General features: G+C 33.8%; 1 protein-coding gene across 1 annotated transcript; it reads left to right on the top strand.

The window, feature by feature from the left end:
- Positions 1–2243: 2243 nt before the first annotated feature.
- Positions 2244–12012, top strand: LOC128217952 (uncharacterized). Its single transcript, XM_052925425.1, has 9 exons — positions 2244–2300; positions 2613–2718; positions 3526–3601; positions 5095–5161; positions 5665–5753; positions 6915–7000; positions 8137–8298; positions 9410–9498; positions 10533–12012. Exons 2-9 carry the CDS (start codon positions 2630–2632, stop codon positions 10640–10642), a joined length of 768 nt encoding a protein of 255 aa, XP_052781385.1. The 5' UTR covers positions 2244–2300; positions 2613–2629; the 3' UTR covers positions 10643–12012.
- The last annotated feature ends 411 nt before the right edge of the window (positions 12013–12423 follow it).

The following is a 12423-nucleotide window of genomic DNA, read 5'->3' as shown; positions in this document are numbered from 1 at the left end:
ACAAAATTCCCTTCATCTATCTATCTCTGTGTAATGCCAACTCCTTTTCCGAGTGTTACTGACATGAACAGTGCGCGCCGGCTTGTCCAATCTGTTAAACGATCGGTTTATCAAAACCGTTATTCTTGGTTGCTTTTTGATATTTTTTACAAGATACAAGCTACAAGATAAAATAATCTTTATTTAAAGTCGGGTAGAGTGTGTTAACAAGAAACATTAGCTCAATGAGCTATTTTCCGACATGAATAACATACATACATAACATATCAAGAAAAATAACAATGAGCTTGTGACCTGGAAATAAAAGCATATATGTTAGATAAACACACATTAGAGCAAGTATTTACAAAAGTCGTTCGTGGTCAGATTCATGCATACAAATTCAAATGGTAAAATTGGATTAGAGCATCGAAAACAGTGATAACATCAACAAGTTTTTCCGGCTGTACGGCTTGTCCACACGCGCACGGTTCCACTAGTTGATATACCACTGTAAAATTGTTAGTTCTTTCAAAAATATAACTTAAAGGGTTACTCATATACATGTACATTGAAATAGCAAAATTGTAAGTAGCAACATATGTATACAAGGGAATAACAGCTTTGTACCTCGATGTGTAGTAAAAAAAACTCAATAATTAATGTAGCTTGATAGGAAAAATCTTTGGAAATTATTGCTTAGAGAAGATATTATATTTATCATTTATTTTGATATTACACTTATCACTGTAAAAGAATGTTAATTGAAAAAGAAAAGTCGTAACACCTAAACCAAATACTTGCCGAAAGAAAAACACAAGTAGTTGTATGTATTCGACAATTTTTTATATACATTTAAAACAATCATAAATAGATATAAGCCCATGTTATTTAATTTATATTGTTATTTTATTCAGAAAGTCCGCTGAAATCTTTTCTGGCGTTTGAATGCCATATTTTGTCCAATGGGTGTAAGCCATCCCAAGGAAAACAAAACCCCTTTTCCGTTCAAACAAAGCATAACAGATATTCAGTGAAACATCTTATAATTCTCATTTTCTTCCATTTTTAAAGCCAAAAAGTATTATTTGCACATTAAACATTTACAAGAGAGACCTGTCCAGGTGCGGATCAGCCTTCTAAATTCCGGGTAATTTTGGAGCACCTTATTTCCGTTGGGACTGGCCTCAAAGCGGAAAGAGTTTTCCCATATTTAGTTGTTTTTTACTGATGGAACATCTACACAGTTTTCGTATCTTAGATTAAAATTACATGTCTTAAAAGTTACAAGGTTTTGTAAATATTCTTGTGAGATACCATACAGACATTTGTAAGTTCCAATAGCAATGTGTCTTACCCTGCTCAATTGTAATGTTGGCTATGAAGACTATTTTCGTAAGTTGCCGGTGTAATCATTCAAAACTTGGCAATTTTTAAAGCTTTGTATGGAATGATTTCCAATTTGTCTGTGTTGGTCTTGCTACAAAAATGCCAAAACGACAGGACAGTAGTTGAAATTAAATCTGATAAAAGATTTGAAGATAATAAGCTTAGTTTTGGTTGTCAAAAATTTAAAGTCTTTGAAGAATATTCAGTTGCTTAGCTGCTTAGCTAAATAGTGTGACCGTAATGTTACAAGGTTATTTAAATGTCTTCTGCACTGACTTTTTTATAAAGCATAAAAGTGGGTTATGATTTAGCCACAGTCATAGGCGTTCTTGGATTTTTTTAAACTTATCTGACAATGTTTATGTTTTTCCAGACATTAGTTGACCAATGCTTAATCCTTAATAAACACTTTTGTGTCTATTGATCGAAACTAAACTTCAGTGTATTTTTTGGAAACGCTGCAGATCCAAGGCAAAAACAAAAATTCATATCTAACTAGTATACAATTAATCATGTGACATTTTGATGCATGATGACTGCTTATTAGAAAGGTTTTGATTTATATGGAAGGAAAATGTTAAAATACACAGAAACAAATATCATAAAGAAGTTTTCTTTCTTTCTTCTTTCTTCTTCTTCTTCTTCTTCTTCTTCTTCTTCTTCTTCTTCTTCTTCTTCTTTACCTTCTTCTTCGGCTTCTTCTACCACGTGCATATATGGACTACTAAACTAAGTGTAACGCTTACAAAGAAACCGTGACTTCCCTTTTGACCAATTTCGTTTTTCAACGCGCCGATTTGACGATAACTTTAGTACGCAATATTAAAATGTATCACCTCCCCTATTTATAAAGTTGACATTGAATTATAGCGGGAGTTTCAACAGAGGCAAGACGGTCATATTGTTGAGGATACAGAGTTTTCTTACTTATCGTAAGTTACGGTATTCTTTGATCTTTTTGTTTCATTCGCGTTCAACCTCTTACACATATTCAGTTTGTAGAATGTGGACGGTATTAGGAAGAAGAAAATGTTTATTACTGAGTCTGAGATTGAAAGACTGTCATGTAGTCATTCTAAAATGCCGTCCAGGCTTTTTTTTTAATGATGGTTAGCCTGGTCCAGGCTAACCATCATTAAAAAAAAGCCTGGACGGCATTTTAGAATGACTAGACTGTCATGTACGTATTTGACTATCACACAGAAATAGGTTGAACATAAACATTAGAAGTTCTTTTTCCCCAGCTATACGTAGAAGCATCATGCCTTGTGAAGATGAGGAGAGTCTGAGTCAGCTGGAAGAACAAGAGCAGGAATTGATCAACGCAAACAGAGTGTTACAAAGCTGGAAGTATGTTTCCAGGGTAAAAGGGATGGGGCATGCAAATATTTTATAAAGATATTGTTTTTGTCTTGATAATCTTTGAAATTTACATGTATGTCACGGACAGTGAAGTATGTAAACAGTCCGGGAATTGAGCCCGGGACCCACTGCTTACAAGGTGCTCTACCTGTGCAAATGAGTTCTGTGACATTCCTCCACTCAAACAGGAAATTTGTTCTCTAATTTTGTAAAAACCAGTGCCAAAAGATACACAAAACAATAAACTCTTGGCATGTTATGCTGTCTAACAGTACTGTAACGGCCGCACTTTTGGCGCCTAATGTCAGAGCTCAGGTAATTATGTGGCCTGTCCAGGGATCAAAACCTGGCACCCCCTGCTTGCCAGGGCAGGACTTTATCAACTAAGCTTAACTGCCTCAATAACTCACATACTCTCTGAACTCTGTAAATGAGTACCGTGACATGTAGTATTCATATTAAAGTATGAATCCAGGACATGGGATCATTTCAGAGTAAATGTACACTCAAGGTGTATATTCAAAATCAAACAAAACATGTACGTTTAGTAAGGGATAACAATGTATAACATCAGTTCAAAATGTTATCATTGTCTCTGTTTAGGGCATAACCTTTCATGTTTGAGAAAAGTATTGCCAATAATAACAACATAAACATGAAATTGGTAAACTTGTTAAAGTTGAAGCATATGTGTTGCAAATCTCAAAGCTCTGACTAAATATTGTTGAGTTCTGCCCCTTGATTGATTGCTGACTTGTTAAAAGCTAACAGTTAATCTTATTGTTGACATTTTAGGGATAAGAACATTCCACATGACAGCAGGAAAACAGATGAAGAGAAACGAGTTGAAATGGAAAACTTGAAACAGCAGGTACTTGTTTTACAAACAACAAGAAGCAGAAATGGGTATCTGGGTTCATCCTAGACAGGAATTTTAGGGAGAAGTGAGAGCTGGGGAGGGTGTTGGAGGGGGAAGTTCTGGTGTGACCTGAACCCTTCTCGATAACTTCAAGGTAATCGCAGCCAATTAAGTTGTTTTGACATCAATGCACAGCGTTTTAATCAGTATTGTCATAAAGTATAAATCCTAATTGGCACTAACTGACCTTTACAAACAACGGCGAGTGTAAATATAAATCCCATACAATTTTATTACATTGATGACTTAGCACATGTACATAATAACAATGGTGCAAACACGTGCCTTGATTGACTAAAACAAGTGTTCTCAATGGAGCAAATTTACTAGGTTTATCACAATTATATACATGTATAGCTGTTTGTCAATCGCACTGACAGGAGGGAGGCGGAGTTGCTCTGTTTTGTCAAGCAGTAGTTCTGATTGATGTCGGGTGTATTTGAGTGCGATATCATTTTATCCCTGAAAATGTCGGCAAATTTGACTTCGCTTTGATCTTAGGAGATACACTGTACCTTAATTGCCTAAGTCGACTGGTAGGATGAGTCCTGGGTATTGTTTTAAATTCTGGAGTAATCAGTTTTGGTCATTATATCAAGAATATAAATCATCAAAAACAACTGTAAACTACCGTAAAAATATCATTGACTTTAAGTAGGTGTAATAAGTCTCAAATCAAAGTCAAAAATCAGACACAGGAAAGTACTTTTATTAAATTAAAAAATCCTCTTTGTTCCATTCATGTTAAATAATTGATCAATTTAAAACAGTTATAGAATTGAGCAAATTTTATCATTAATACTCAATTAGAAGGAAAGTGACAATGAACTAAAGATTTGCAGTTTTGCCACATAAGTCTGAACTCGGACTTGAGACTGTTTTCAATCATGGCAGCAGGGGTGCTGCGATGTCATTTAACCAATGGTTTACAAAGTTACAGTTATCAGCTTTTCTTTTACAAAACATTTCGATAACCTTTCCTTATCAATAGATATTTAGCGACAGTTTCTTATTCTGAATAACATTATGGATTTATCACATTCTTTTGTGTATCCATGGAATTAGCTCATATGCCATCCTGCTTTCATGCATTTTGACACAATATATAATGTTACTAAGGCTAAATTAAAACAATTATACATTTATTAAGACAGACTTAAGGAAGAAAGGTTGCACTTTATAATGGTTTGTGACCAGGCGCGTAGTTAGGGCCAATTTGGGATTACACAGATTGAAGATGGACAGCATGCCTACAATGTACATTTGCATACAGTCAGCTACGCACCTGGATACACATAACTGTCTCAATATGTCATATTTTGTTCTCACTGAAAATTGAAAGTTTGAATCAGTAAAAAAAACTGTAAAACATTGATTAAACTGCTTAAAAATAATTGATTTCATATTATATTGAATTACTTTTAGATTTTTGTTTTTTATTTCAGATTGACATGCTACGAGAATTAGGACCATTTAAGTTTTTTGGTATATCAAAAGAGGTATTGTCCAAAGGTAATATATATACATTCCTGTAGTACATTGTATAGAGAAAACTTGGCATTCGTATTTTATAAACATCAAGGGCTATGACATCATTGTTTGTTTCAGTGCTGCATTCTGATTGGATAAGCATGAAAACACTTAACCAATGATATTTGATGTTATAAATATTAGCTATTCTTTTAAACAAAAATTTGTCAATAACCTTACTTAAACGAATTCATTCACACAATGATTTTTTTATCTCATGGCTGTGTTGTGTTTATTTTTTAAATATAAATGACAGTTAGAATACAGTAAAAATAAAAAATAAACAAGATTTTATACACATTCACATGATTTTTGATCAACATATGCCTAATGGTAGTGATTATTGTATAGCTAAGGGAAGTAACTGCTGTGTGGAGTTTGTCTGCACAGAGGTTTAACCAATGTTCATGAAATTTTGTACGTTACTTTCGAAGATTTTTTATTTTTTTTTACAAATATATACAAGCTTTAAAATGTATTTCTAGAGGAGGGCACCATATGCACAAGAAAGACAGTTGAGGGAAAGTGTAGAAATGTGGAGTTTCAACTAAAATACTGCATTACTGAATCTCTGGTATGTACCTTTAAAAATCTATTATGAGGCTTAATTTTTTTATAGGGTTTGTTTCACGTTACTTGGCCAACCATGTTTTTTTTACTGTTAACCAATTATTGTTTTCAATATGTTATCACGCCTCCAACATAAATGAAGCATAGCCATTAGTTCATGACTGGTCACGTGGTGACCCCATCTATTTCCATATTGGGTCACCAAATTTATATCGTACCAAAATGGCGTCTATTTTCCGATTCCGATGAATGTTCCGATGACTGAATGAACTATTTAAACATTTTAACAGGTTGTCATGACAATGTGATACATACGTTATGGGATTAGTCGGTGACCTGATATTAGATATACGGGGCACTGTCAGGAAATCATATTCGGGTTCACGCTTTGCTTTTCATCCCTTTAACACTTTTCATAAGGATTTTAACTTGAGTATGAAAAGTGTGACAGTTGAGAGAAGTTTGAATCCAGATTTCTTTGAATTATAAAGAATTCATAAAATCTTGGAGTATTTGTTATTGGTCCCAGATAAAATATATGAGTTTAAATTGCTGCAACAGTTTGACTAATGGCACTGCCGAAACTGAGTCAAGTGAGAACCCAGTTTCATCAAGGTCAAATGCATATATATTATAAGTAATCATTTCTTTAATCAATCACATGCTCGTCTGTTTATAAAGAATAAAAGATGAAGACTTGTCATAGGATTACATCATTGTTCAAGGTTTTGCGAAAACTTAAACCTTTGCCATTACTCACAATCTGTTTGAGATATTCAAATGAAACTTGGCACACATGTTGCTGGAGACAATACGCACATGTGCAGCAAGGCACATTACTTTGGCTTAAATAATGGTTGAGTTATGCCCCTTTTTTGACTGAAAAACAACAGAATAATGAGCTTTGCTATAACTCAAAATCTGTTTGAGATATTCGAATGGACCTTAGCACACATGTTGCTTGAGACAATTATGCACATGAGAAGCAGGACTCATAACTCTGGCGCGAGGCACATAACTCTGGCTTTAATAATTGTTGAGTTATGCCCCTTTTACTGAAAAACAACAAAATAATGAACTTTGAGGTTTGTTCATCAGCGCACTTGTTTTACCATTTTATAATGTCAAGGTCATCAGTAATCCTACTTAACCTAATTTTGTCAAGGTCAAGGACATGAACAAACAGATCGTGAAACTGTCAATAGCGGCCTCTGAGAACATCACAACGGAACTTCGCGGAACGATAGAGAGGTATTGGATTTATTTAAATGTTTATTATAAAAAAGAATCAGCTATAATAGACGTGCATAGATGTATAAGAATTGATAGGGTGGCTTATTTCATTCATTTTACATCATTTCAATTTTTAGCAGGTGCAAGAACAATAGAAGACAAATTTATCAGTGTATTATTAAGATGTTTGAATATGAATATCATTATGAGGTTCTCTAACAAGTATTTTCAGTTACCATATTTATTCATTTCAGACTTGCAGACCCGGGTGATTTCCAAGGTTTCTTACATTGTTCTTTTAACATTTCGAACTTGCAGACACGGGTGATATCCAAGGTTTCCTACATTGATCTATAACATTTCAGACTTGCAGACACGGGTGATATCCAAGGTTTCTTACATTGATCTATAACATTTCAGACTTGCAGACATGGGTGATTTCCAAGGTTTCTTACATTGTTCTTTTAACATTTCGAACTTGCAGACACGGGTGATATCCAGGGTTTCTTACATTGTTCTATAACATTTCAGACTTGTAGACACGGGTGATATCCAAGGTTTCTTACATTGTTCTATAACATTTCAGACTTGCAGACACGGGTGATATCCAAGGTTTCTTACATTGTTCTTTTAACATTTCGAACTTGCAGACACGGGTGATATCCAGGGTTTCTTACATTGTTCTATAACATTTCAGACTTGTAGACACGGGTGATATCCAAGGTTTCTTACATTGTTCTATAACATTTCAGACTTGCAGACACGGGTGATATCCAAGGTTTCTTACATTGTTATAAAACATTTCAGACTTGCAGACACGGGTGATATCCAAGGTTTCTTACGTTGTTCTATAACATTTCAGACTTGCAGACACGGGTGGTATCCAAGGTTTCTTACATCGTTCTTTTAATATTTCAGACTTGTAGACACTGGCGATATCCAAGGTTTCATACATTACAAACTTGCAGACACGGCTGATATCCAAGGTTCCTTACATTGTTCTTGAATATTTCAGACTTGCAGACACGGGTGATATCCAAGTTTTCTTACATTTCAGACTTGCAGACATGGATGGTATCCAAGGTTTCTTACATTTCAGACTTGCAGACACGGGTGATATCCAAGTTTTCTTACATTGTTTTATAACATTTCAGACTTGCAGACACGGGTGATATTCAAGGTTTCTTACAGCTGATTGATGGCTACACAAAGTGGACGGAAGCAAGAAGGAAGACATTTCACCATTTTGTAGAGGCCCATCCAGGCACTGTTTCACAAATCGATGGAAATACTCTTCATATTGCATCCAAAAAAGGGTTAGTACAATAAGTTGTTGTCTTGACAGGGCTTTTATAGCGAAAATTGGGAAATTTATTTTTGGGGGCATTTTAAAGCATAAATGCTTTAAGCTCATCTTCTAAAAATAATGGAAGATACACATACAATTAGAAACAAATACAAAAACAGACATTGTTTTCATAACTATTTTTTATTTTTTGAAAAAAAATGTATACAAATTGGGGGAAAATGTACATGTTTTCATGTGGAAACTAGCCTGAATTCAGCCAATACTTAAAAAGGTGATAAAGGCCGTGCCTGATTATAATTATTATAAGTACACAGTATAAGTATAAGCTTATATTTTACAATGAAGTATAAACTTTTCAATCAATCCTACTATTCCCAATTGCAAATAAAGAATTTAAAATACATTAGTCAATTTTCGAACATTGAATGGTTGTTTATACCATATCTTTTAACCAAATGGCTTTTAATTCAAAACTTCCCTACCACAATGGATAGTTGCCTACATGTCCCATATAAGAATCCCGGGTTTAATTCCTGGCCTAGGTGCATGTGAGTTTGGTGTGTGGTCTTAATCAGTTTACCGTTTTCCCAACATTACAGGACCCCACTCACGTAACATCGTGCAATTTAAAGTGATTAATATCATGCTTAATAGCTTTTTCACAATCATTGAAAAATGAATAGGTTGAAATTAAGCTCAACTTAAAGCTAAGAAATATACAGCAGGTGCTTGGACAAGCTTACCAGCAATGTAAACTTAACGCTTCCAGATTTATAAACAACTATAGCTAAAACTGTTTATGGTTTATAATATATTTTTAAATTTAGTTTTTGTATGATGTTTGTATAGATACTTTTTCCACTTTTTTAAGCTTCAACGACAAAAAAACTGACAGACAGATGACGTTTAACATTGAAACAAATGACATTTTAAACACAGTGAGCAATTTATGTTTGGCTAAAAGGTGACACATAAACTTGTGCTTCAGGAAAAAAAATCGTCAAGGGAGGCAGTCATTCATTGTAACTATGATTTTATTATATTCTAAGACCCTATTCCCATTATGTGCACAAAGAAGTCTACACTGTCGTTGATAATGGAGTTGTTTGATGTTTCAGTACGGTTGTACTGGGCTGGGGGGTAAAGATACAAGGAAGAAGCACAGTCGTTCCCGAGATACATCTGTGCCTCGACATTCATGCACCAGGTGAGCTGTCTTAAGCCTGGACGTAAAAGCAATTAACTTATAAAAATCACTTCCCTGTTTTGAACCGGGGGGACATCTTGGCAATGCTCGTACAACATTATATAGTATGAAAGATCATAAATTTAAATTGGTACTTTAGCGAGTGTCAGAAATGGAATTAAAATTTAAATGTATAAATCTTAATATGCCTTGCGAAATATTTTCAGCCAATTTCTTTGTTTCAAAAGATATCACATTATGACCAAGAAGGAAGGATTCAAAAAAATATAGAAAGAAATGATTTTAGAATGTGGATAAAGAAGGTCACTTTGAATGGAAAAATAGAAAATTGTGAGTTTACAAATATGTAATGTCAAGTTCCTACAATGCTGAAGCTTGCCATTCACATTTTGATGATAGTTTGTTTTAAATAACCATTTGTAAGTCTAATCACTTTTTTCATTATGTTCTTGCATGGAAAACAAAGGTAATAATTTTTTATGTTAATAAACCATCACATTTTCCGCAGTAGCTTTTTTTCCTTTTTTCTTAGAAATAAGGTATTTAACTATCGCATCATCAGCAAAAAACCCATGTATGTCCCCATGTTTAAAATCATTTGTATGCTTATATTATCTTATGAACGTGAGTTTCTATTTATGTCATAAACACTTATGTGCCAATTTACAGCGCTAAATACATAATACGTCGCTATAATATAATCAGCCATTTTCAACGATTTCTCAATTAAGTAACATCACAATATTTGGACAATTATTACTCTAGTTAAATTTCGAAAATATTAAATGACTATTTCATGATGGCGACGTCGGTTATGGTACAGAAATAATCATTGTCTGTTTCAGTGGAAGATCACAATATCTTTCACCTTGTGCATACCAAAAGTTAATATTTCACTCATGAAATATAGCTATTGGTGCTCACTTGGTGAAATATAGTACAATTTTACACTGAATGTTCTTCCAATTCCTCTTTTTATACAGTTTATATTCTGTAACCATTACGGGGAAAACAAATCATATTGTACTTTTCAGTTTCAAAAGACAACAAGAATTTCATAGAGGATGCCGATGAGAAGTTCCAGCTGATGTTGAATGAACTTGGAATAGAGAAATCAATCAGATGTCTCGTAGAAGTCGCTTGAATAATCAAAAAACCATGGACATTCTATTCACTTTATGAACATTTTGCTGATTTATCACATGACTGCAGACATTTATTGACATTATTAACCTTTTGCTGATTTATCACATGACTGCAGACATTTATTGACATTATTAACATTTTGCTGATTTATCACATGACTGCAGACATTTATTGACATTATGAACATTTTGCTGATTTATCACATAACTGCAGACATTTATTGACATTATTAACAATTTGCTGATTTATCACATGACTGCAGACATTTATTGACATTATTAACATTTTGCTGATTTATCACATGACTGCAGACATTTATTGACATTATTAACATTTTGCTGATTTATCACATGACTGCAGACAATTATTGACATTATTAACATTTTGCTGATTTATCACATGACTGCAGACATTTATTGACATTATGAACATTTTGCTGATTTATCACATGACTGCAGACATGTATTGACATTATTAACATTTTGCTGATTTTTGTCATGTGACTGCGGACATTTTATTGACATTAGAATCCATACATGCCATATTTCTGAGAGGCTTCCCAGGGGATTTTGGTCTGAATTCCAGGGGATTTTGATATTACACCAGGGGATTTTTACGCGATGAAAATTTGCGCAATATCTGCATTTATAATATAAGAATGAATACAGAAATACACTCAAATTACAATAATTTTTGGACTTAGTCATCATGGTCCTTCATGGAATTTCACACTCATAAAAATATTGATGCTTTCCACTGTCAACCTTAAGCAAGTTTTGAAAAAAAAAAAAAAAATATTTTTTTTAATTCCAGGGGATATGGATCCCCGGCGGGGAACCAGGGGATGGGAAGAAATTCCGGGGGATTTTTCCCCCCTCCGGGGGATATGGCATGTATGATAGAATAGAAACTTATTGCTTATTTTTTATCAGTATGCTGACATTCCTTTCAAAATGACTTCATTTTTCTGTCAATTTTTACTCTTTTTTTTTTCAAAAAGTGAAAGTTTAGACATTGTCAAACCATTGGTGTTATCATCATTGCTTTCGTAAAATGTTTCCTTGGGCATATTTTAATTAACACTCAAAGTATTGAAATAAAACTTTGTACACATGATACAGGAGACAATATGTACATGCACGACTGAAGACCAAGGCCCATAACTCTGGCATTGATTTTTAAATTATTTCCCTTCTTCAACTAACAATAAAAACAGGCGAGCGATGATACTTGCTCTGCGGCACTCTTGTGTTTCAGTATGATGATTGATATTTCAAGTTACCTCAAATTATGTTGAGTATCTACTGATTTCTTCACTCTCTTTTTTTCTAGTCATACGAGGTTAAAATAAATTGTTTTGGAAGCTCATTTAATCTTGTTTTGTTTAATACATTGCATGTAAATAAGAATTACACTCCGGGGGAGGGGTGGGTTGGTTCTGAAAGAGGGTTTTGAGGTAATACTTAAGGATAACATGATACAAGATACAAGATGCATAATCTTTATTTAAAGTCATGTATATACTAACAAAAAAGCAGTTCAATGAGCTATTTTTAGACATGACATATTAAACAGATGCTAGATCGACTTTCAAGTACATTCAAAATAGAAAGACATGAAGTTCTGAGTGATATGGATAACTGATATGGATAATAACATACATTCCTGTTAAATTGAATTGTCGATTTTTTATACCTTTTTTGTTGCCATAGCGACATGGTACATATTCTGATTCTAACCTTATGATGATATTAAAGCTGCACTCTAACAGATTGACCG

This window comes from Mya arenaria, chromosome 14 (genome assembly GCF_026914265.1).
Source record: "Mya arenaria isolate MELC-2E11 chromosome 14, ASM2691426v1".
NCBI lineage: Eukaryota > Metazoa > Mollusca > Bivalvia > Myida > Myidae > Mya > Mya arenaria.
This window is presented reverse-complemented; position numbering and strand designations above follow the sequence as displayed.

What these genes read in the sequence shown, in the direction of transcription:
- LOC128217952 (XM_052925425.1), top strand. Translation starts at nt 2,630, where the DNA reads ATGCCTTGTGAAGATGAGGAGAGTCTGAGTCAGCTGGAAGAACAAGAG. An exon ending in TGGAAAACTTGAAACAGCAG is followed by an intron (nt 3,602 to 5,094) that starts GTACTTGTTTTA and finishes TTTTTATTTCAG; the next exon opens with ATTGACATGCTACGAGAATT. An exon ending in AAAAGAGGTATTGTCCAAAG is followed by an intron (nt 5,162 to 5,664) that starts GTAATATATATA and finishes ATGTATTTCTAG; the next exon opens with AGGAGGGCACCATATGCACA.